The sequence below is a fragment of the Solanum lycopersicum genome, chromosome 3, assembly GCF_036512215.1.
Source record: "Solanum lycopersicum chromosome 3, SLM_r2.1".
Lineage (NCBI taxonomy): Eukaryota > Viridiplantae > Streptophyta > Magnoliopsida > Solanales > Solanaceae > Solanum > Solanum lycopersicum.
Genome location: NC_090802.1, coordinates 50,726,430 through 50,751,624, shown reverse-complemented (window position 1 = coordinate 50,751,624; position 25,195 = coordinate 50,726,430). Strand labels below are relative to the sequence as shown.

The window sequence follows — 25,195 nt, the reverse complement described above, 5'->3', positions numbered from 1 at the left end:
CATCGCTATGGAAGTTTTGAGAAAAAATGATACATGTCACTTCTCATCTCTACGGGAGATTTGAGAGGAAATAAATTTTATTTGGCAGAAATGGCTAATTGTATTGTACGTTTTATACGTCACTATGGTATGAACTACCGAAAGGACAAAAAAAAAGAAATAGTTCTTGCCTATAAGGATTGTGGTCATTATTGTGTGGCAATACAAATTTGTCATTGGTTGTGTACCTATGGTACAACAAAAGTAAAGCAAGAAAGACATCTTGCTCGTAATGATTTTGACCATGACAATAATAATATAATTTCCTCCTTGAAGGAGATGCTCACCATAGGGATGGTGTCATGCAATATGTAATAGTACATAAAATTAATTGCAAGCTCTAACGAGTTGTGCTATTATCAAAGGAATAATATTGGGGTTGTAGTAAGTTTCAAAAGAAACTTTTTAAGTTTCGGATGAATTGAAAATAAATATTGAGACTATAAATCACTACAACCGAAGAGGGTTATAAATGTTTATGTAAAAGATTACCCCACTTTTCCTCTTGTTTGTTCCATACAAACATGTACATGCTGATGAAATCACATGTAAAAGTAAATTATAAGTGTACTAAAATAAAGATCAGTTGGCATGACTGATTGACCATTCCGATTAAATGTGATGCAAACGTGATTAAGAATTCAGGTGATTTATATGATGAAGAAATAAAGATTCTTCAAGAATTCTCTTGTGTTGCTTGTTCTCTTTATAAAATGATCATTGTACCAGCTAAGGTTGGGATTGTAATCCCCTAAAATTTTTGGAACATATAAAAGGGTGAATATGGGCCCATTCACCTGTCATGTGGATCATTTGCAACTATATGATTAATGCATCTATGCGATGGTCACATGTATTTTATTGTCAACTTACAAATTGGTTTTGTAAGGTTGTTTGCTCGAATTGTTAAAATTAAGAGCACAGTTCCAAACTATGAAATTATATTGATAATGCTGGTTGATTTAGCAGAAATTGTATGCCTCCAATTATAGTTAAATCATGGTTATGAGAACAAAACTCCCAAATAAGATTTGGTATGAGATAATTTTATTTAACATGTAGCAATACATGTATGCATCAAACCAACAAGGTATCCCCATTAAAATTGGTTCAGGGTCAGGAACCATATAATTTTCATCTAAAATATTGAATATGCGGTTATGATGTTAGTTGCTCCACCACGCACAAAGATGAACTTCCAAATAAGATTGGAATGAATATTAGATTTTCTAACATTAGGGGGAGAGATGATTGACAGCTGAAAATTATGTGTGATGTTAATTATGAATTATCTACATCCTCGTTAAATAAATATGTGAACTTAAAGTTCAAGGGATAATTCAGTTGCATAATGTTGCAAATCAGTTGCCAGATGAATGCACGGACCTTATGATATAATTCAGCTGCAAATGCTCCAATGTGAAGTCCTTGAAGGACAGAGTCTATGATACGCCGGAAGCGTAATAGACCAATCTATTCCAAATATAAAATTCCTTGAAGAAGGAAGGAACAAATGATCAATATGGTCATGATAATGAGGCAAGTACTATAAAAGAGCACATTGACATAACACTTCATAAAATCTTGAAAAAGGTTCAGATACCTGAAATAATGAAAAATGAAGAGATCTCGATAAGTTATGTCTTGTTGGAATCGATATCAAATAACCGTCGACGGTATCTTTGATATGAGGTAGCGCTCTATGATATAAATTGTGACGAGGATCTTGAATTCAAATCTGTCATATAGTGTGGACAGATAAATGGTTGGCCAAGTAAAATGCACAATTCAAGTATATTTTGTTTCACTTAGAAAAGTGACATTTTGGACTGGTAGTCCATAAATTAAGGTATAATGTCAGTGGGGTACAAATAAGTTATTATGCGATAGTATAACCGTAAGATATCAAATACGGTTTGTGCCTTGGGGCATAAAGGTTTATCGCAAAAATCCTGACATTAGTGGAGATGTTTTCTCATTTGGTGGATGCAATGGGGTTTGTTTTGATCTGGCAGCATATGAAAACTTGAATGCATGTAAATGAATAATTGTAATGTCTAGCTAGACACAATGAATGTTATATGAAAATCCTTGAAACAATCGAGGTGTCTGAAGCATATAAGAGTTTGAAAAAAAACTTTTCCAATAAAGCTTCAAGAATCCTTATATTGATTGAAATAGTCAAGGAAGAAAAAGGGTACAAAAGAATGACCCTAATTGTCCTTGTATTTTTATGAAAAGGTCTTGGTAAGACAAAATTTTGTCTTGACCTACAGATTGATAATTTGACAAATAAAATATTTGTCTAACAGTGCACATACACTGAAAAATTTTGATGCAATTTTATGTGGATATATCGCATTCATTGAGTACCCCAATGATTATGAGATCACTTGTCATAAATGATGATTCAGTTTGATCTCAAAAGAAGGATGAAGAGTTTCTTGGTGATGAAACTCTATCTTGGTGCAATCAGGGCACTAGTGCATCTTACTAACAATATTTGACCAGATATATGTTTTGCAGTAAATTTACTGGCAAGATTCAGTTTCTCCCCGATAAAAGGACATTGAAATGGTGTTGAGCACATGATTGAATATCCTCGAAGGACCATAGTTATGGGTTTATTCTATCCCGAGGAATCCAAGACATAATTTATTGATTACGCAGATGCAGAATATTTATCTGATCCGCATAAAGTTCTATCTCAAGCACGCTATGTGTTTGCATGTGGAGGCACAATAATATCCTGGCGATCAATGAAGCAAATGTTGCTATGCAGATATAAAAGTCCTCCATGAAGCAAGTCGAAAAAACATCTGATTGAGATAAATGACACACCATATTCAAGAAATGTGTGATTTTTCTTTGAAAAAAAGAATATACTAACCACAATGTACGAAGATTGGAGACATCGTCACAAGAAATTAAGTGATGTTTTAATCAGGGGGAGTATAATACGCGTTGCACTCTTTTTCCCTTGACCGAGGTTTTTTCCCACTGGGTTTTCCTGGCAAGGTTTTTAATGAGGCAACAAATAGTGCGTATCAAAAGATATGTGTACTCTTTTTCCTTCACTAGAATTTTTTCCTACAAGGTTTTTCCTAGTAAGATTTTAACGAGACACATTATCTATGGACATCCAAGGGGGAGTGTTATAAATACATTGAATTGAGTGGATTGTCCATTAAGCTTATCATAAACTTATCCTTATCATGGATATGTATTCCCAAGGTGATGAATCTTTTTGGGATAGAAATGTATCTACTAATGTGACATTAAACATGGTGACCTTTTGGTTGATTTCTCTACCTATAAATAGAGATATCATTCACCATTATAATATACACTTGAATAAGAAGAAAGTCTTATCTTCCATTTTACTTCTCTTGTCTTCATCTCTTTATATTTATATTGTCATGAGCTTGATTTTATAACAATTATATTATTATTATTATTATTATTATAAGTTGAAAGTTGAAATACCAAAATAACCCTATATAGTTGAGTTACTACAATAATAACATTATATTATTATTATTGATTATTATAATAATTATTATTATTAAAAGTAATTGAAGTTCTATAACATAAATTTTTTTTACATACCACTAAAATGTTACCGTAATAATTTGAAGTGCATTTATGAGTATTCCTTTTGCCATTATCATTGAGTAGCATTACAATTTTTTTTCTTAATTGCTGAAATTTGTGCACTTAAAATAATTATCGTTTTAAATTAAAAAAAACTTAATATTAGAGCATATGAAGAGAGAGGTTAGAGCATATGGAGAGATTCATACAATATCAATATTTAATTGAAGAGAGTACATGGTTAGATGTCACAATTTATTATTTTTCACTTCTTAATGACTTTAATTGCTAAACTTTTTAGCTTCTACAATTAAATACATTCATTCACAACCTTTCATATACACAATTTCTCTCTTTATAAATTGAATAGAAAATATTAATCCATTACACTTTATAATTTCACATCTTATAGTTCTTATGTAATCTTTTATTCATTGGTCATTTTTTTTTCTTATTAATATATTGGTTTGTTTCATTAACTTCTTTCATTTTGTATGGAAATATAGTGTTAGATATTTGACAATCTTGACAAATCATATAATTGAAGTAGTAATCTTTTTTTTTACCAATAAATATAGTGTATCCCACATGATTAAAAGAATTTTTTTTATCAATACAATCAGAAATTCTTCGGATTATATTGATCTTTGCAAGTTGCAACCTTAGTTGAATGTTTTACCAGAAACATCATTTTTATCCTTTAAATATTGTATAATGCATCAATTATTCTAAAATAATTATATCATTTGAAATGTTTGGTATTAAATAACATGGGATACACGTGCAATGCACGTATTCCAAAAACTAATATTATTATAACTGGAAAGCTCTAAAGTGTAAAGTTAAATTACCAATTTATCTCTATACATAATAAAAATTATATAGCATCTCATTAATTGATATTAAACTTTAATTACCTCTAAACTTGCTAAAAATCACAAAAAACTGGAAAATATGAAAAGTCAGTCACATTACATTATTTATCATAGTCAACCATTAACATTATTTTAAGACCTTTCCGAACTAAATCAATATTTTAAGACGTCCAAAATTTTTTTTATTTAAATACATTATCCAATTAAATGTGAAATTTAAGACATTAAAGAAAATGGAAGATAAAAAGATAATTATATGTTTTTGAAACCCACTTAATTAGTTTCTTAAAACTCTTGTCTCTTCATTTGCCTATATTGAATAAAGATGATTTTTTCAAATTTATAAATACAAATATTCACATTATTTTAATTTTAGATTTCATGATTTATATGTATATCACATCTAATTATATTTATGTTTGTCATATTTTCTTTCTCAGCTTTGGGGGCATCAAGATTACCACATCAATTGTGCATTTGTAATATGAGGTTTAAAGTTTCAAAGAGAGCGTAAGTAATTTTATTTTAGTTTCTTAAAATATTTTATAGACTTATTCATTTCTTTAGGTTATAATATTGATTATTTCAAATTTGCAAGTTCTTGATGATTATGAAGTATTTTGGAGTGGTTATGTTATATTAATCTTGATTTTGTTTTGATTTTTGTTAGCTTTACTTAGGTTAATGATTTCAATTACGCATCTTTCATGCTTCAAGCTAATGACAACTCCTTTAAATCAAAGTTTTAGGACATATATCGTTATGAACTAAGTTCAACCTAATGTGGATACCCATGTCACACTAGTAGTTATTGGGATGACAAGGGCTATTAGGCCTAGAACAAGCAATAGGGTCAGGTTAATTTGGGATACGGGTCGAGTAGTGGACGTGAGAATGGTTCCATCAAAAGGTGCAACGGTCACTGATTTAGGGATTATGCATATTGAAGAAAATGTTTTTCGTCTCATCTTCTTCTAGAGTCTAAAGTTTGTCATCTCCGTTCTTCTTCTATCTTTAATTATTTGTTATTTCAATATTTCCATTATGATTTGGTAGTTTGATTATTGCAATCAGAATCTTAAGGTTGTAACCGTATTCAACTGTTCTTATCAATATATTGAGGATTTCGATTTGTTAGATATACAATAGATTTTACATAATTTGAGTTTGAATAAAAATTATCTCAGTTTCTCCTTATATATTATATGACTCAATTTGAGTTTCTCCAATACTATTTGAATAAAAAATTGTTTCACTTTCTCCTTATAAATTATGATTTTATTTGAATTCTCTAATACTGTGTGAATTTGTTATAATATAATCTTAGTACATTTATGATCTTGAAGTAGGTGTTTATTTTTTACCTTTAGTATCTCCTCCCCTAATAATGTTTTTATATGAAACACAACTAATAAGAGATGATACAAATATAGAGACAGTCGAACAAAGCCAATATGATTATTATATAGTTCCCTTCATATAATAAAGTTTGATCTGTACATAGATTTTTGTATTCATTTCATATTTTGCTAATTGAATTTATATTTTCTTTTTTCAAGTTTTGGTGTGTATCTCACTACAAGTTTTAACAATATTTATATGATTTAAGTTTAAACTAATTGACAGAGATTATATTTAATTACCTATTGAATTATCATTATTAATATTCATAAGTCATAACCTTCCGTTTTTCTATTTGATTTATACTTTTGTTTGACTTGATGGAGAAGACTTTTGAATTTTGATTGGATATGAGAGAAGGTGACAAAAAGTCGGTAAATTATGTACTGATTTTGTATTCTTTTTCCATGTATATATTGTTATGATTAAAGTCTTAAAGAACAATGTGTATGCTGATTTTTTCTTTCATGTTTAGTTTTTTTATATTTACTCTCTATTAGTCTTCTTTAATTTAGTGTTCTATAAAAGAAATATTGTCATAATAATTATTTGAGATTGTTCCATTTTAGTACTCATTACACACATGTTTTTGTTGAATTATAATTATCCTAATCAATTTATAAAATATTGCATGGGACAATCGTGCGAAGCACGTGTTCATAAACTAGTATATGAACACGTGCTTCGCACGATTGTCCCATGCAATATTTTATAAATTGATTAGGATAATTATAATTCAACAAAAACATGTGTTATATATATATATATATAAATTTATTTTTTACTCCCTCAAAAATAGTGAACTATATTTTGTGCATCACCTTAGAATCTAGAAATATATAATTTAGTTCAATATAGTCTTCAATCATAGCTCGGGAGGGGGTAAATAGACTTTCCACAAAGTTTGGGTATCTTAGCGTAGTAAATTTGGTCATAATTAACACGTCATTTTAGTTACATTTTCTAATGAGATTAAAATAAGATTTGATATCAATTCTTAAAATTCAATAGACGACAAAAAATAATAATGATAATAATAATTACTTAGGTCACAAAATTTCTTATATAAACAGCCTCTGAGAGAGAAGCCGAATCATCTTTGAGTTCTGTCAATGAGCAAATCGCTTTCTCTCTCTTTCATCGGTACGTATATTTTTTATGTTATAATTCTACATTGTTCATAAAACTACAGTTCTAAGCAAAAATTATTATTATTATTATTGATCAATCATTAAATTAACCATAGATCTAAAAATCATTTTGTTTTATCATTTTGGTTCAAGTAGGACAAGTATATCAAATTATAATTTTTATAAACATAGCGAAATTGATTTTACTTTATTACATACCTTTTATTTATCGTGATTTGTTATTGTTACAGTGGAAAAAGTTTTAATAAGTATACGATTTAGGAAAATTATATTCTTTGTTTTAAAAGTGTTATATTTATAATTTTATCATTTGCACAAAAAAATTTAGATATATCTTTCAATCAAAGGGGAATATAAATTATTTTTTTATTCTTTTAGAATTTTTAATTGACACAGAAGATATATAGATGTATATTTAATCATTTCTCTCACATCAATTTTTTTAGATGTATATTTAATCATTTCTCTCACATCAATTTTTTTTTTTATTTTGATGATAAATTTGTGTTTATTAATTATTTTGATGATAAATTTTTGTTTATTGCTTTGACATCAATTTTTCTCTCTCAGACCTTCTTGTCAATTGTATCACATGTATGTGCCAATTTTATTACATATACATGTACTCCCAAAAAAAAACTATGTATGATAATAATTTATTTATAACAAAGTAATTTCATTAACCTTATATACCTCATGTATTTAGATATATATTATTTTATTTCCATCGAATTATTTAAAAATTATTTAATATAAATAGCGTATAAGAATCTCAAAATAAAATATAGAATTATTTTATTATATATATCTGATTGTAAATATGAAGTAGTCTTGAATTATTTATTTTATTATTTTTATTATAATAATGATACAAGTTATCTTATATACATATAATAAAATTTTTATCCCAAAATAACTCATTCCTAACCGAACCATGATGATAATAGAGACCTTATTACATATAATTTGTTTCGTTTACTCTTAAAAACTTCATTATACACATAATTACTTCCACCCCACCCCCACCCAAGTGCTTCCTTCTTACTGTGTTTTCATCATTATCTATCATCAGCAATCCTTTAATTTTCATGTATTTTTATATGTAAAACACACTGAACTAGGTGTATATTGCGTAAATATTCAACGCAGAATTATCAAGAAAGAAGAAGAAAGTAATTTAATTAAAGAAAAAGAGATAAAGATCGATTAAAACTCCACCACTTTTAGGTACCCAAGAACTGATTTTTTTCATATTTTTTCTTATTTATTGTGGAAACAGTGATTATGGGTCTTCAAATTTTTGACTAATTCAACTTATTGATCATCTGGGTAAAGGTTATTTATCATAAAGATAAGAGTCTTTTTGGAAATTGCTTCAAGCTGATCGGCTGTTCTTGAATTGCAGTGACTATGAATGGTTATATTATGCTTAAATCAGTTGGGAGTTTATGTGGGGTTGTTTTGTTTTATAGTTTTGGTGGTTGAAAAAATGTGTTTCTTTGCTAATTTTAGTGTTTTTTTGTAGTGATATAAGTTTGTATTGTCTGTTTGTTTGACTATATGATCAAATATGTTACACTATGATGACTTCACTTTGGAGGCTAAACTATGTAGGTATATTATGCTTAAATCACATAAGGAGTTTTTCTGGGGTTCCTTTGTTTTCATTCTTTGTGGTTGAAACAATGTTTTTCTTTGCTGACATTAGTGTTTTTGTAGTGCTATAAGCTTGCATTGTTTGTTTGTTTGTTTTACTGGATGATCAAACATACAACACTATGATGACTTAACATTGGAGGCTAAACTATGCATGTATATATTATGCTGAAATCAGTTGGGAGTTTTTCTGGGGTTGTTTTATTTTTCATTCTTTTTGGTTGAAACAGTGTATTTGGTTGATAATTTTAGTGTTTTTGTAGTGTTGTAAGTTTTTTTTATGTGTTTGATTTACCAACTGATCAAACATTCTCAAACACATGCCACTATGATGACTTTGCTTTGGAGGCTCTCCTTGTTGCTAGTTAATTAATAAGCATCAAGAAAATAAGAGCGAGAAAACTAGTTATTCTATAATCATCATAAAGTTTATAATACGTTCTAGGATGATACTATCAATTAAAACATCTAAGAATAAAATTGATTTATCAACCTCAAACATCATTTTATATATGCAGAAATTAAAGAAATAGTTTTTCCCCGTGTAACGTAACCTGAAGTATTTTCCTCGTCTTCTTCTTCAAATATGATTAACAAAACTTCATAGTTCATCATTTCTTTTGAAGATTTATTGGATCGTGTTATTATTGAAATTGTCATATGATTTTGCTTTATCTGATACATCGTAGGTGACTTGAAATAAATTCCTTGATCATCTTGTCATCCCAACTATGTTGCTTTCATGTGTTTTATTTTTGCTTTGGTTGCTTTCAACTCTTTGTTGCTTAGATGAGAGATCCTCATCCTGGCCACCTTAGCTTATTAATTAAATAATATATATGGCTAGCATATTAACCTCATCATCCTCGTCAATGATGTCGCTGCCCAAGTCAATATCATAAGTTGTAGTTAAACTAAATTTTGAAACTACAACTAATAACTCTTTTCTAATGGCTTGGTGGTAACGATCAAATTCTTTTCAGAGTTATTAACTGTCACTATCATAGATAGATTTGCCTTACTTCAATTTAATTTTCAATATAAATTTTCAAAAATCTACGCCTCATACCGTAAATATGGATCAATTTTGAATGCAACTCTATGGCTTTGTCTCAAGTTAAAAGGTATGGGAATATTTTGTAGAATAAAGTGTTTGGAATTTAAAATTAGAGTTTGAACTTCTAAACTACTTAATCAATTTCTAGTTTTGTGTTTAAGAAATTCAAAATATATAGAAATTTATCTTTTATATCGATAACTTCGAATGAACACATTACCGCCACTAAGTTCACCCTGCTCACCTATGTGTAGTAAGAGATGGGACATAACATAAATTCAATGTTTTTTAACTATAATTTGATTATAGAAAAGCATAGTCAAGCATCTAGACTTCTTGAGAATTTAATATCATTGAATTTGAAAAGATTTTATACATTGAAAATTCACCAATTACATTCCATTAGTCTTACAGCTTGGTAAGATGGTTGGTACCCTGGTGTGTATTTTGTCTATATTATGTTGATAGTATTATTATTATTTTTTATAGTTATACGTTGTTAGTATATATTTTAATTATATTTAAATTTTATTTTATTTATTATATAACGTTAAAATGTGATATGCATTGTTGCTTTATTTTTCTCATGTATTTATTTTAAACTTTGACAGACAATTTGAGAATAAGTAATTTTAATGTAAAGAGTAAAACATGAAAGAAAAAATCTCTTGATAAGAACTAAAAGAAAGAAAATACTTTTTGTATAGCGAAAAAATAAAAGATAATGAAGGTCGTATTTGATAGCTTTCTATTATTTTTCAACGATGAAATTCTATCACCAAAAATACTAACGACAAAGAAAATTTGTTGTAGCAACTTCATGTTCTTTTTTAATTACATAGAAAAAAAATGTTTGGCCGTCAATAATTCAAGTTTAATTTGAATTTTTGTTTCAAATTTGAAAAACCACTTATAGCTTATTTTGTAACTCATTTTTAACATAATATTACATTCAAAAGTGAATAGTATTCCGCTTATTGTAATTACAATATAACGAAATACAACACCAACTTCATAAATTAAAAGAAAATGCATATATTTGAAGTAAATTAGAGCATTAAAATTAAACAAAAAAATGAAGCATAAACAATTACTTCTCTTATTATTTTACTGTAATTATATTGATAAGGTATTATTACATTTTATAATTAAATATACTTTTTCTCAAAACTTAAATTAATTATAAAAATAAAATCAATGTTATTAAAGTCATGCACAACTTAATTAAACAACATGTAAATAGTTGTGGGAATGTCTTTGATGATTTATTTATTTGAATGACCCTAATATAGTCATGATGTCTAAACAGACAGAAAAAGCATTATAACAAATATATTATATCATAATAGTCCACTGTAGATTTTCCTTATAGACATGATATCTATACTACACATTTTATGCAACAAAATTCCTATAACCAAAATTTCTGAGGTGAGAAATGCTATTAATATACAAATTAATTAACATGCTTTTGAAGATATAATAGCCGCTGCTTTAATACAAGGTATGTAGCTAATTAATTAAATTAACGTATATATAAGATTCATAAAAGAAAAATCATTAGAAATGTATGGTTGCTATAAATAAGCTAAATAATAATAGGCAATTTATGTTAGTACGTGTTAATTAAATAATAGTAGGGCATTTGAAAATTAAGCAAGTATTACACATGATTAATGATTATTAACTGATATCTATGCAGATTTCCCCTAGCTATGGCTTCTTCAAAAGTAGAGTTTATAATATTATAGTACGAATATACTAAGAGCATGGAGAGGTAATGAAGAGTAGTTTTATTTATTAATTTGATAGTATTATTAATGTAACATAGGAAGATGAGAACTTGCATATGCAAAGTTCACTTATTTAAATTTTTTTTAAAAAAGGTTTGTACGTGCATAATAATTTCATAAGCACGACGATACATTTATTTATTTATTTATTAACCCCTTGGAAATTAATGAGGCAAAGTAGAGGGTACGTAGTTTAACAAGTGAAGCCAGTAGGATATTTCTTTCCACATGTGTTTAGTATGAGGCTCAGAGAGAGTGGTACATTCAAATTAATTCCCAGCACATTTGCTTTTATGGCTGTGCACAAGCAAACCGCGGCCTCTAGGTCCGTCAGTCCCTGGATCAAACTGCAGCATGGCAAAGTTGGTGGAGACCCGACTATTACATTCACCAAATTAAGTATATTAGCACACACACCAAGTTTCAAAGTATCTATTGAGCATGTTTGTTGAGAACCAACGCAATTTCCAGTATCATTGGTTCCACTTACAACAGCAAACAACAGGAGATTCAGTGATAGGAAAAGGGGTACTGAAGACTGACTTGCAATTGTTTTGGAAGCCATATTCAAATCTAGAGAATATTAATCAAGCAGTTTATATTTCTTATGATGATGATGTGCATCTAACCATGGCTATTTATACTAAATTCTACTACTGTTGCACTTGAAACCATTTTTAGATATTATTACTTCAACTTAAATATTAGATTAGTAGCATATATGAACTTAGTCAATTATTGTCTGCTCATCTTGATTAATTGGTAATGCATGAATAGTTACACGTTGAAAATGTTAAGGAAGCATTAAGTAGTACTACTGTAGTAGTATAATTAGTATTAGCCACCACCAAAGGACCGGAAATGGATCTCGAGTTTGAGCTCTGAGTATGGAAAAATTCTTGATACAAGACCCTTCCCTCTTAATAGGATTCTACGTGATATGAGTTTAAAATAGACAAACTTTAATACGAATAACGAACCTGGTTTAAGAAACAAAAATTAATATTGGACTCCACTCATCTCCAATGTGCCCCTAATTTAATTATATTACCATTAATTTTAATTTATATTACATGTATTCAATTTAAATAAGAATTTGACTAAAATTAGAAAGGAGCTCCATCCAATAGTTTGCATGCATTCATGCTCTATAATATAGTTATTGGAAATTTAATATGCTTTTAGAGTATTAACTATTCCCGTGATCATTGACATTTCTACAAACCAACTACAACATCTGGGGTGAAGCATCGACGTTTGGGTAAGTCCCCTGTCCCTTCATCAGTCTCTCCAATGGATCTTGCTTCTGATACTGATGCTCTGTCTGAGGGAAAACATTCTGCAACCCCTCAATCCAAAACAAAATCTGTGAAAAGAAATGCAGATAAATTTCTAAAAGTGGGAAGGAAAAAGTACTTCCAAACCAAATTAGTGCTTAGGGGTAGAATCTTTCATCCTGATATACTGTCAATGGATTTAGTGAAGCAGGTCTGTGAACTTCTAAGGTTTCAAGGGTGGGAGGAGTTATTTCTAGAACCTAGTTTGATTTATGAAAAGGAAGTGGTCGATTTCTATACAAATTTGGTAATCTTAGAAGGAGATGTGGTGTCGTCTAGTGTAAAGGGTGTTGATATTGTGTTTGATGCAACCAAGCTTGGGGAAATATTGCATATACCATCTGTAGGTATAAATGAGATAATTGGAGTTTTGATGAGTATTCAAGTCTGCCAGCTCGATTCTCGCAAGGTAGAGTCAATTACAGGGCTCAAACTGTTTTAAAGGGAATAATGCGATCTTTGCATAAGCTTCTTTTTGAGATAGTTCATAAGGTGATACTGCCTAGAGGTCACCAACGTCACATTGCCTCCATACGAGACATGGGACTTATGAGTGCACTTGAGTGCAAAGAGCGCATTGATTGGCCTACATTGATTATTAAACATCTTGCTAGAATTGTGGATCCTCAGTTAGGCTCCCATCATTTAGCCTTTGGCAACCTATTGACTAGGGTGTTTGATGCTTTTGAAGTACCACTGGGTGAAGGCAGGATCTTAACTCGTGCAGACATGTTCACTCAAACTATCCTTGCTGATTGTGGCATTCCTATGGAGTCAGAGCAGGTTGCAACAGCGTCTCCACGTACATCTGGTCCTGTTGCTCAGTTACTTAGGGAGCTTAAAGTAGCTGAAGAAAAGAACGCCTCTCTTGAATCAGACAATTAGAAGTTACGTGCTGAGCTCGATTCCTCAAATGCTGAAATACACAGGTTGAAGGATCAGTTGGTGCAGCAGCAACTTGCTAACAATGCTATTGTTGTTCAACTAAGCCTGGTCAGCCTCCACAGTGATAAAGCATGTTGTCTGAACCTGGTTCTCTTAGCTGTTTTCACTCTGTATTGTTGTTTCTTGTTTTGTTGCCAGAACAATTTACATTGCTCACCTGGCTGGGCGTATTTTGTTACTATGGATATTGATTAGTGTTGATTCGCCGCTGCTTATGTCTTTTTGATTCGTCAAAAGGGGGAAGAGTTATTTGCGCATGCATCACACGTTACATGTTTGTCTTCATCAAAAAGGGGGAATATGATAGAATCGTTAATTCGTTTTGATGATAGACAAAAAGCGCAAAGAACAGTAGAAAATGTACGCAGCAAAAGAAGTCCAAGGTCAAGTAGAAAATAGAGTTATTTGTCAAAGTCAAAATAATATATTAAAGGTACAAGTCAATATAAATAAGGAAAACCTTAAATATATTATTAAGGAAGGAAGTTGTGTATAATAAGGATTCTAATTTAAAAAAGAATCTTTGTTTAAACATAACTTTCTTACCTTATTAGTAGGGATTATACAAGGACAAAACTCTATAAGAAGCACACGAGGCAGAGAAAAGATCTACCACTTCACGCAGAGAACAAGAGGCAATTAATCATCAAACTGAGGTCTTCAAGATTGATAGGACTGCCACGTACAAAACGTTCTTGAGTTAGAAGGTTTTATCGCGAAGAACTATTTGTCTTGTTTTTGTTCTTAATTGTAATTTACAGTTTATTGTACAAAGGGTGGGTTTGGCTCTTTGTAGGGTTGAGTGTTAGTAAGAGTTGTAACAAAAGGTGGGTTTGGCCTTTTGGAGAGATCGATTGGAGTCAATCGAGGGAGTAGTAGAGATAAGACTTTTGATTATTGAGTTGTAATCACAAAATCTTATAGTTGAATTAATAAAACGAGGTTTTTCCTTCCTTGAGTGAGGAAGGTTTTTAATTCAATAAGTGTTTGTGTTTCTATTCTGTCTTTACTTAAAAGCAACTTACACGAACCTGGTTCGTGTTCTGGGGTAAGGTTTCTTCATACTAGAACCAATTGTTTTTCTTCATATTGATAGCATCAAATTTGTTACTCATTGTTCATCTTCTTTCTGTTAGTAATTATTTATCAAAGTTGCAAAATATAATAACAAACTATTATCCCAAAAATTAGTTCATATTTTTCTCATCGAAATAAATATAGATTCGCCGAAATGGGTGCAGGGAATGAGGTGTGTTGAGCATGTGCGTAAAAAGACGAATGGAAATGGTGGATGAGAAATTGAAACTAGTTGCAGGGAAGGGAATATTGGGGTGGGGAAGACGATGAATCATCCTTCTATTTTTTTATTTTTGTTAATTATTTTTTAAAAAAAAATTATTTTAGTTGTATATGTTAGAAAAAAAAGAAAAAAAATATTTTGATAGTTTTACGCACTTAAAGAGAGTAAACCATAATTTTTATGTTATGTCAGTATTTTATGTCCAATAGGAATGATTTTTAAATAATTGAAGTGTTCAAAGGCATAACCTACAATTGAGGTATTCAAATGAAATATGCGGATAACTTTAAGGAGCCGCATATACGATTTAAGTCTGGTACTATATGATACTAAAGACATGCTTCCATTAAAATCTAAAAACAAGATATCTAAGCAGAACTTATAAAATGATATTAATTCTTGTAGGCACGATTAATAAATTACTTTTAAAATGTATAAACATATATGAACAACTTTCATAACGAGGGATATATCAGATCCTTTCCCTTTTTTTAATTAAAATTTGTTGATATTAATTATTTATAACAAATTAAAATATTGAAAAATAAAAAATAGCATTTAACCATTTAATGACCCGCTTCACTTGACCCGACCCACTAAATATATAATATCGACCCATTTTATGACTCTTTCTCCTCCGTTTTATGTTAGTTCTCTATTGATTTTTCTTCTTCCTCTTTTATTAAATTCATTAACATTGGAATTTCTCCAATATTATATGCTTGAAATTTCTTTTGATTCAACCAAATAACATTGGATAACAAGCCCATCTTCTTAAATTCATTGGAACATGATCCATAAACTCGGATAATGAACTTTTTGGATCAAGTTCATCAGCGTAAACCTGATAACTCAATTGAATTGACTTAGTACTGTTGTTGTCTTGGTCAATGAAATTGCTCTGTTTTTTGCGACCCCAGATGGGTTCTTCACTTGTATTCACTTGATTATGGGTTGAGTCGAAAGTGGTATAATTGTATTCATAGAAATTGATGAGTTTAAAAGTCGAGGTGTTTTCTTCAACAATGGTGTTTTAAAAAAGAATGAACAAAATATCGAATTTTGAGCTAATTTTGGACCTGTTAATGAGTTTTTGTGAATGATTTCAGTTCCTGAACATATAGATTCAATTACATGAATTACATTTAAATCAGTCATGAATCTTGTTCCTTCTCTGAACAGAGTACCCATTCCTTGAAATAAATGTTGTTCAAATAATTTTTCTTCTTCCTCTTTTAGAAAGAAAAAAAAACGCCGAGGAGAAATAGTCATAAAATGGGTCAATATTATATTTTAGTGGGTCGGGTCAAGTAGAACGGGTCATTGCATTGTTTAAATGGTATTGTTTATTTTTTAAAATTTTGATTTGTTATAAATAAATTTTAATTAAAAATAATTAAATAAATTGAGTGACTTTTTGAGAGAAGAGTGAATAGTTGAGTGACTTTTGAATTAAAACTAAAAGTTGAGTGACTTTATGAGAGAAATGTGCATAGTTAAGTGACTTTTGAAGTAAAATTGAAACTTGAACACATAATTTAGTGACCATAGTATTAACTCAAGCAAATCATCTCCCTACCTCTTTCTTCTCCTTCATTCAGTTTTATCCGTTATGATTTCTATGTAAAGATGCAATTTGGATTCTCTATTGAATAGTTCAAGTGCTAGTGAAATAATGAAAGTTAGAAATTAGCTAATACTTGAACTTACTCTCTCCGTTTCAAAAAAAAATGTCTATTTATTTTTTAGTTTGTTTCTAAAGAATGACTCCTTTCCTTTTATGCAACACTTTAACTTTAACTTTCCACGTGACATGTTTAAGACCACAAGATTAAAGGACATTTTGGTATATTTGACATAACTTTAATTTAGAACCACAAGATTAAAAAGTTTTCTTTCTTTTTTTAAACTCCAAGTCAAACTAAATCATCCTTTTTGAAACGGAGGGAATATTAGTTTTCTTCATATTGATAGCATCAAATCTGTTACTCATTGTCTTCATCTTCTTACCATTAGTAATTATTTATCAAAATTGCAAAATATAATAACAAACTTTTAGCTGAAAAATTAATTCATATTTTTCTCATTGAAATAAATATAGATTCACCGAAATGGGGTGCAGAGAATGGGGAGGGTTGAGCATGTATGTAAAACAGAGGATGAAAATGGAGGATGAGAAATTGAAAAAAGTTGCAGGGAAGGAAATATTGGGGTGGGGAAGACGATGACTCTTCCTTCTTCTTTTATTTTTGTTAATTATTATTTTTTTAAAAAATTTAGTTTAGTGGTATAAGTTAAAAAAAATATATTTTGATAGTAGCGAACCACACGTTTTTTTGTGATGTCACTATTTTGTGTCCAATAGGAATGACTTTTGAACAATTGAGATGTTCAATAGGCATAACCTATAATTGAGTTATTTAAATAAAATATGCAAATAACTTTAAGGAAACACGTATGACTTAAGTCTGTTGCTATACAATACTAAAGACATGTTAGCCATTAAAATCTAAAAACAAGATATCTAAGGAGAGCTTAAATGATATTAATTCTTGTAGGCGTGATTAATAAATTACTTTTAAAATGCATAAACACATAATGGGATAAACCAAAAGATTATTGGGACTGTCTTAATGTATATTGTCGATCATATGAAAACGAATTCAATTTAATTAAATGGCCATATAGGCATGATTACTAAACAGACAGAAAATGCATTGTAAATTTTCCCTATAGGCATGCTATGTATACTACATGTTTTATGCAAAAAAAAATTCCTATAAGCAAAATTTGTAAGGTGCGAGATGCTATTATACAAGTCGACTAACATACTTTTGAAGATGCTGCTTTAATATAAGGTATGTAGATAATTAATTAAATTAACTTATGTATAAGATTCATAAAAGAAAAATCATTAGAAATACATGGTTGCTATAAATAAGCTAAATAATAATAGGCAATTTATGTTAGCACGTGTCAATTAAATAATAGTAGGGCATTTGTAAGCAAGTATTACACATGATAAATGATTATTAAGTGATATCTATGCAGATTTCCCCTAGCTATGGCTTCTTCAAAAAGTAGAGTTTATAATATTATAGTACGAATATACGAAGAGCATGGAGAGGTGATAAAGAGTAGTTTTATTTATTAATTTGATAGTATTATTAATGTAACATAGGAAGATGAGAACTTGCATATGCAAAGTTCACTTATTTAAATTTTTTTTTAAAAAGGTTCGTACGTGCATAATAATTTCATAAGCACGACGATACATTTATTTATTTATTTATTAACCCCTTGGAAATTAATGAGGCAGAGTGGAGGATACGTAGTTTAACAAGTGAAGCCAGTAGGATATTTCTTTCCACATGTGTTTAGTATGAGGCTCAGAGAGAGTGGTACATTCAAATTAATTCCCAGCACATTTGCTTTTATGGCTGTGCACAAGCAAACCGCGGCCTCTAGGTCCGTCAGTCCCTGGATCAAACTGCAGCATGGCAAAGTTGGTGGAGACCCGACTATTACATTCACCAAATTAAGTATATTAGCACACACACCAAGTTTCAAAGTATCTATTGAGCATGTTTGTTGAGAACCAACGCAATTTCCAGTATCATTGGTTCCACTTACAACAGCAAACAACAGGAGATTCAGTGATAGGAAAAGGGTTACTGAAGACTGACTTGCAATTGTTTTGGAAGCCATATTCAAATCTAGAGAATATTAATCAAGCAGTTTATATTTCTTATGATGATGATGTGCATCTAACCATGGCTATTTATACTAAATTCTACTACTGTTGCACTTGAAACTATTTTTAGATATTATTACTTCAACTTAAATATTAGATTAGTAGCATATATGAACTTAGTCAATTATTGTCTGCTCATCTTGATTAATTGGTAATGCATGAATAGTTACACGTTGAAAATGTTAAGGAAGCATTAAGTAGTACTACTGTAGTAGTATAATTAGTATTAGCCACCACCAAAGGACCGGAAATGGATCTCGAGTTTGAGCTCTGAGTATGGAAAAATTCTTGATACAAGACCCTTCCCTCTTAATAGGATTCTACGTGATATGAGTTTAAAATAGACAAACTTTAATACGAATAACGAACCTGGTTTAAGAAACAAAAATTAATATTGGACTCCACTCACCTCCAATGTGCCCCTAATTTAATTATATTACCATTAATTTTAATTTATATTACATGTATTCAATTTAAATAAGAATTTGACTAAAATTAGAAAGGAGCTCCATCCAATAGTTTGCATGCATTCATGCTCTATAATATAGTTATTGGAAATTTAATATGCTTTTAGAGTATTAACTATTCCCGTGATCATTGACATTTCTACAAACCAACTACAAGTCTGGGGCGACTCAACAAAATATGTGGCCTAAAGTTAATTCTTTAAAAAAAAAGCCTAAATATATTTCACTTATTTTATTTTATATTTTTTAATTTGATTAGACATGAAGTTTCAAATATATAAAAAACTTTTGACACAATTCTCTAAAATTAAATGTGTGGCACGATTCAGACTGTTCGTGATTGACATCCACACTAACCCTCTGGTGGGAGTGTCATTTCTACGACCTAACAAAAACTAGAACATTTAAACACACTGAAGCAAGTCTAAATGTCTAACGAAACGGCAGGTCAGAAGGGATCTCACATGTCGCAAAAGCGACACACAGTTCGCAAAAGAGAACCTTGAAAAACTTTAGATTCTCTATTGAATAGTTCAAGTGCTAATGAAATAATGAAAGTTAGAAGTTCTCTAATACTATGATAGAATCGTTAATTCGTTGTGATGATAGACAAAAAACACAAAGAACAGTAGAAAATGTACGCAGCAAAAGAAGTCCAAGGTCAAGTAGAAGATAGAGTTATTTGTCAAAGTCAAAATAATATATTAAAGGTACAAGTCAATATAAATAAGGAAAACCTTAAATATATTATTAAGGAAGGAAGTAGTGTATAATAAGGATTCTAATTTAAAAAAGAATCCTTGTTTAAACATAACTTTCTTACCTTATTAGTAGGGATTATACAAGGACAAAACTCAATAAGAAGCACACGAGGCAGAGAAAAGATCTACCACTTCACGCAGAGAACAAGAGGCAATTAATCATCAAACTGAGGTCTTCAAGATTGATAGGACTGCCACGTAAAAAACGTTCTTGAGTGAGGAAGGTTTTTAATTCAATAAGTGTTTGTGTTTCTATTCTGTCTTTACTTAAAAGCAACTTACACGAACCTGGTTCGTGTTCTGGGGTAAGGTTTCTTCAATTGGTATCAGAGCGGGTCTTTTCGTTAAAAGATTCACACCTTGAAAAGATTCAATGGCAGCACCACCTACCCCACAAGAAGGAGCTTCACAAACACGACCACCACTGTTTAATGGCAAATATTATGGATGGTGGAAAAATCGTATGATGGACCATCTTATTGGCGAAAACCCTGATCTGTGGAGAGTAATTCTAGATGGCCCAACCATACCTATGAAAACAGCAACTGATGGAATCACCAAAATCCCAAAGGAAAGAAAGGAATGGAATGTTGAAGACAAGCTTGCAATTCAAAACAATGCCAAAGCTAAGAAAATTCTGATATGTGGCATAGGACCAGACGAATACAATCGAATTTCGTCATGTCAAGATGCCAAAGCCATATGGGAAACACTGCAGATAGCTCATGAGGGAACAACACAAGTCAAGAAGTCCAAGATTGGTAACTTGAACAGGCAATATGAGCTGTTCAGGATGGCAGAAGGAGAGACTATTCAAGATATGCACACCAGGTTCACCTCCATCATCAATAAAATGTACTCTTTAGGAGAGATAGTGCCTAATGGAAAAGCAGTAAGGAAACTCTTGAGTATCCTTCCTGAAACCTGGGAAAGCAAAGTCGAGGCTATCACTGAAGCCCGCGACCTAGACTCACTGGGAATGGATGAGTTAATTGGTAATGTCATTATTTACGAACTTAAGAAAAACCAAGAAAAAGAAATTGGAGGAAAAAGAAAGGAAAGGAACCTGGTTCTAAAGGCTACTGCATCAGATGATTTTGAAGATGAAAACATTGCCCTCATAACCAAAAGGTTCACCAGAATGCTAAAGAGAGGGCAACCCTTTCAAAAGAAAGCTTTTTAAAAACAATCTGAAAACACTAAAGACCAGGTTTGTCATAAGTGTGGGAGCCCAGATCACTTCATCAAATTCTGTCCACCCTGGGCCGTAGAACAAAAAAAGGTAAACTATGAGAAAGGGAAAGATATCAAAAAGGATAAGTTTGTCCCCTCAAACAGAAGAATGACAATTCAAGAGGCAGACATGTCAATGAAGAGGGCTTTTGCAGCAATGGAGAATTCATCTGATGAAGAGTTTGAGGATGATGAGATAGAAAATCAGTCTCTTCTTGCACTAGAACAAGAAGATGATTATGACTTTCTTGCACTTGTAGCAGTGGAAAACAAGGAAGAAAGGGAAACTGGCAGATCACAAGAAACCATACTAGCACTTATGGCTGGATCAGATTCTGAAAAAGAAGAAGAAGAAGAAGACATAAATGAAAAGGTCATTCTTCATAACTTACAAGAAAATCTAGGTTCATACTCAAAAAGAGAGCTAGAATCCTTACTCTACACTCTCATTGATGAATATAAAACCATAGACTCAAAAAAGTAACTGATAATGGAAGACTATGCATCACTAAGAGAAGAAAACAAGAGTCTTGAAAAACAGAATCTCCATCTTTTATCCAAGAATACCAAACTAAGTAAAAATCTAGAACTGGTAATTAAAAGGAATGAAACACTCTCCAAAGAGCTTCTTGTGACTAAAACTGAAGCAGAAAATGGAATGAGATGGACCAGGTCCTCCATACTGCTTGACAACATTCACAAGAATCGCACATTTGAGAAACATGGGATAGGTTTTGATAGAACCAGCTCTCAAGTAAAAATTCCCAACATAGACTGTTTATGCATGCACTGTGGACTGGTAGGACATAAAAGTCATGATTGTCAAAAGAAACAAACTGCCCATAACAAAAACTTGAAATCCTTGAGAAAACCTCATCATGATAAACCCAATGAGCAAAAACAAATCTTTATAGACAAGTCTCTTCCTAGATGGGCCAGAAGAAATCTTATTCACCCATTCCCTAAGCTTAAATCAAAGTGGATTTGGGTACCAAAATCTAAAATCCAACAATAAATTGCAGGGATCAGTGAAGAGGAAGCAGCAACAATGGTACTTGGATAATGCATGCTCAAGACATAGGACTGGAGATAAAAGAAGCTTCCTCTCACTCAAGAACATCAAAGGAGGAAATGTTGCCTTTGGAAATGGTAAAAATGGAGAAATTCAAGGAATTGGAAAGGTTGGAACAATGGATACTTATGCAATTGAGAATGTATATTATGTAAATGGTCTACAACATAATCTTTTGAGCGTATCGCAAATATGTGACAAAGGAAACAACGTTCTCTTTATAGAAAAAGAATGTAGAGTAACAAACTCAGTGACTGGAAATCTGGTTCTACTAGGAAAGAGACACAAGAATGTGTACAAAGTCAAGACTGGTGACTCCAAGGAAGATAATCTTAAATGTCTGAGTGCAGTCTCAGATTGCTCCATGCTATGGCACAAAAGAATGGGACACATTAGCATGACAACTATAAACAAACTCATATCTAAAGACCCGGTTAAGGGACTGCCAACCAAAAGTTTCAAGGACAACCAAGTATGTGGAACCTGTATTCAAGGAAAACAGGTTAGGTCATCCTTCAAACCAAAGTTGACAGTAAGTACTACTAAGCCACTGGAATTGCTTCACATGGATTTGTCTAGACCAATGCGTGTACAAAGCAGGGGTGGAAAAAGATATGTGTTTGTAATAGTTGATGACTACTCAAGATTCACTTGGACATTGTTTCTTACAACAAAGGACGAGACATTCACTATGTTTGAAGCTTTTGCAAAGCTGGTTCAGAAGAAATTCAACAAAGAAATCATCAGCATCAGATCTGATCATGGACTGGAGTTTGAGAACTCACAATTCCTACAATTTTGTACTACAAATGGGATTGAGCATAACTTCTCAGCACCTAGAACACCACAACAAAATGGTGTTGTTGAGAGGAAAAATAGAACACTGGAAGATATTGCAAGAACAATGTTAATCTCAAGCAAGCTCCCAAAATTCTATTGGGCTGAAGTAGTAAATACAGGATGTTATCTAATAAATAGATGTATGATCAGATCAGTGTTAAACAAAACACCATATGAGCTACTAAAAGGAAGAAAACCAAATCTAGCACATCTTAGGGCCTTTGGATGTGTATGTTTTATACACAACAATGACAAAGACAATTTGGGAAAATTCGATGCCAAGAGTGATGAAGGAATCTTTCTGGGGTACTCATCACAAAGCAAGGCCTACAAGGTACTGAATAAAAGAACAAATTGTGTAGAAGAAAGTGTCCATGTTGTCTTTAATGAACATACTAGTGAAGTTGAAGGAAATTCAGAGGATGAACAAGATGAGGGAACCTGCTCCAAGCCGTCAGACCCAAAAACACGGGAAAAAGAACCCATACCATCTGACAAAACATCTGAAATAGGAGATAAGTCTGCTAATGAAACTGGTTCATCTGCACCTCAAGAAGTAGTAAGTATTCCTACTCATAATTGGAAACATCAAAGCTCTCACTCTCTGCAAAATCTTCTCACTCCTCTTAACTCAGGGATATCTACAAGATCCAAACTACGTAGTATGTGTGCATTCTCTGCCTATGTGTCCCTGATTAAGCCTAAAAATACAAAGGAAGCATTGCTGGACTCTGAATGGATTGGTGCTATGCAAGAAGAACTCAACCAATTTGAAAGAAGCAGAGTGTGGAACCTGGTTCCAAAGCCCCAAAACAGAACAGTAATAGGAACTAGGTGGGTGTTTAGAAACAAGCTCGATGAGCAAGGTCAAATAGTGCGCAACAAAGCTAGACTAGTTGTACAGGGATACAACCAAGAAGAAGGTATAGATTATGATGAAACCTTCGCACCAGTAGCAAGAATTGAGGCAATTAGAATACTGGTTGCATATGCTGCTCACATGGAGTTTAAACTCTACCAAATGGATGTCAAAAGTGCCTTTTTAAATGGTTACCTACAAGAAGAGGTGTATGTAAAACAACCTCCAGGTTTCGAAAACACCAGATATCCTGATCATGTATACAAACTTGAAGCACTCTATGGGTTGAAACAAGCACCAAGAGCATGGTATAATCGATTGTCTACCTTCCTTCTCACACATGGATATACAAGAGGAAAGATTGACAATACACTGTTTCTTCGAAAACAAGGTAAAGATCTGTTCATAGTCCAAGTATATGTAGATGACATTATATTTGGAGGAACCAATGACTCACTAGGAGTAGAATTTGCTCAACTAATGAATAGTGAGTTCGAGATGAGTATGATGGGAGAATTGAATTTCTTCTTGGGACTCCAAATTAAGCAAACTCCAGTTGGAACATCAATTCATCAGCAAAAGTACATCAAGGAATTACTGAAGAAGTATGATATGAATGAAGCGAAGACTAATGATACTCCCATTGGGACAACAACAAAGCTCGATAAAAATGAATCAGGTTCACCAGTCAATGACACTAGATATAGAGGTATGATTGGATCACGCCTATATCTCACTGCCAGCAGACCTGATATAGTGTTTAGTGTTGGTCTATGTGCAAGATTTCAGTCGTGTCTAAAGGAATCACATCTAAAAGCTATCAAGAGAATCCTGAGATATTTGAAAGGTACAATAAACCTGGTTCTATGGTATCCAACTGGTGATTCTTTTGATCTAAAGGGATTTGCTGACGCTGATTATGCAGGACACATGGTTGATAGAAAAAGTACTTCTGGGATGGCACACTTCTTAGGACCATGTTTGATATCCTGGGCAACAAGAAAACAAAATTCCGTGGCTCTATCTACTGCAGAGGCTGAGTATGTTGCAACTGCTTCTTG

General features: G+C 31.5%; 2 protein-coding genes across 2 annotated transcripts; both read right to left on the bottom strand.

The window, feature by feature from the left end:
• Positions 1-11,551: 11,551 nt before the first annotated feature.
• On the bottom strand, positions 11,552-12,172 carry LOC138347257 (14 kDa proline-rich protein DC2.15-like). The gene has a single exon (XM_069295082.1). It carries the CDS (start codon positions 12,129-12,131, stop codon positions 11,760-11,762), a length of 372 nt encoding a protein of 123 aa, XP_069151183.1. The 5' UTR covers positions 12,132-12,172; the 3' UTR covers positions 11,552-11,759.
• A 6,104-nt stretch (positions 12,173-18,276) lies between these two features.
• Positions 18,277-18,922, bottom strand: LOC138347256 (14 kDa proline-rich protein DC2.15-like). Its single transcript, XM_069295081.1, has one exon. It carries the CDS (start codon positions 18,854-18,856, stop codon positions 18,485-18,487), a length of 372 nt encoding a protein of 123 aa, XP_069151182.1. The 5' UTR covers positions 18,857-18,922; the 3' UTR covers positions 18,277-18,484.
• Between the last annotated feature and the right edge of the window lie 6,273 nt (positions 18,923-25,195).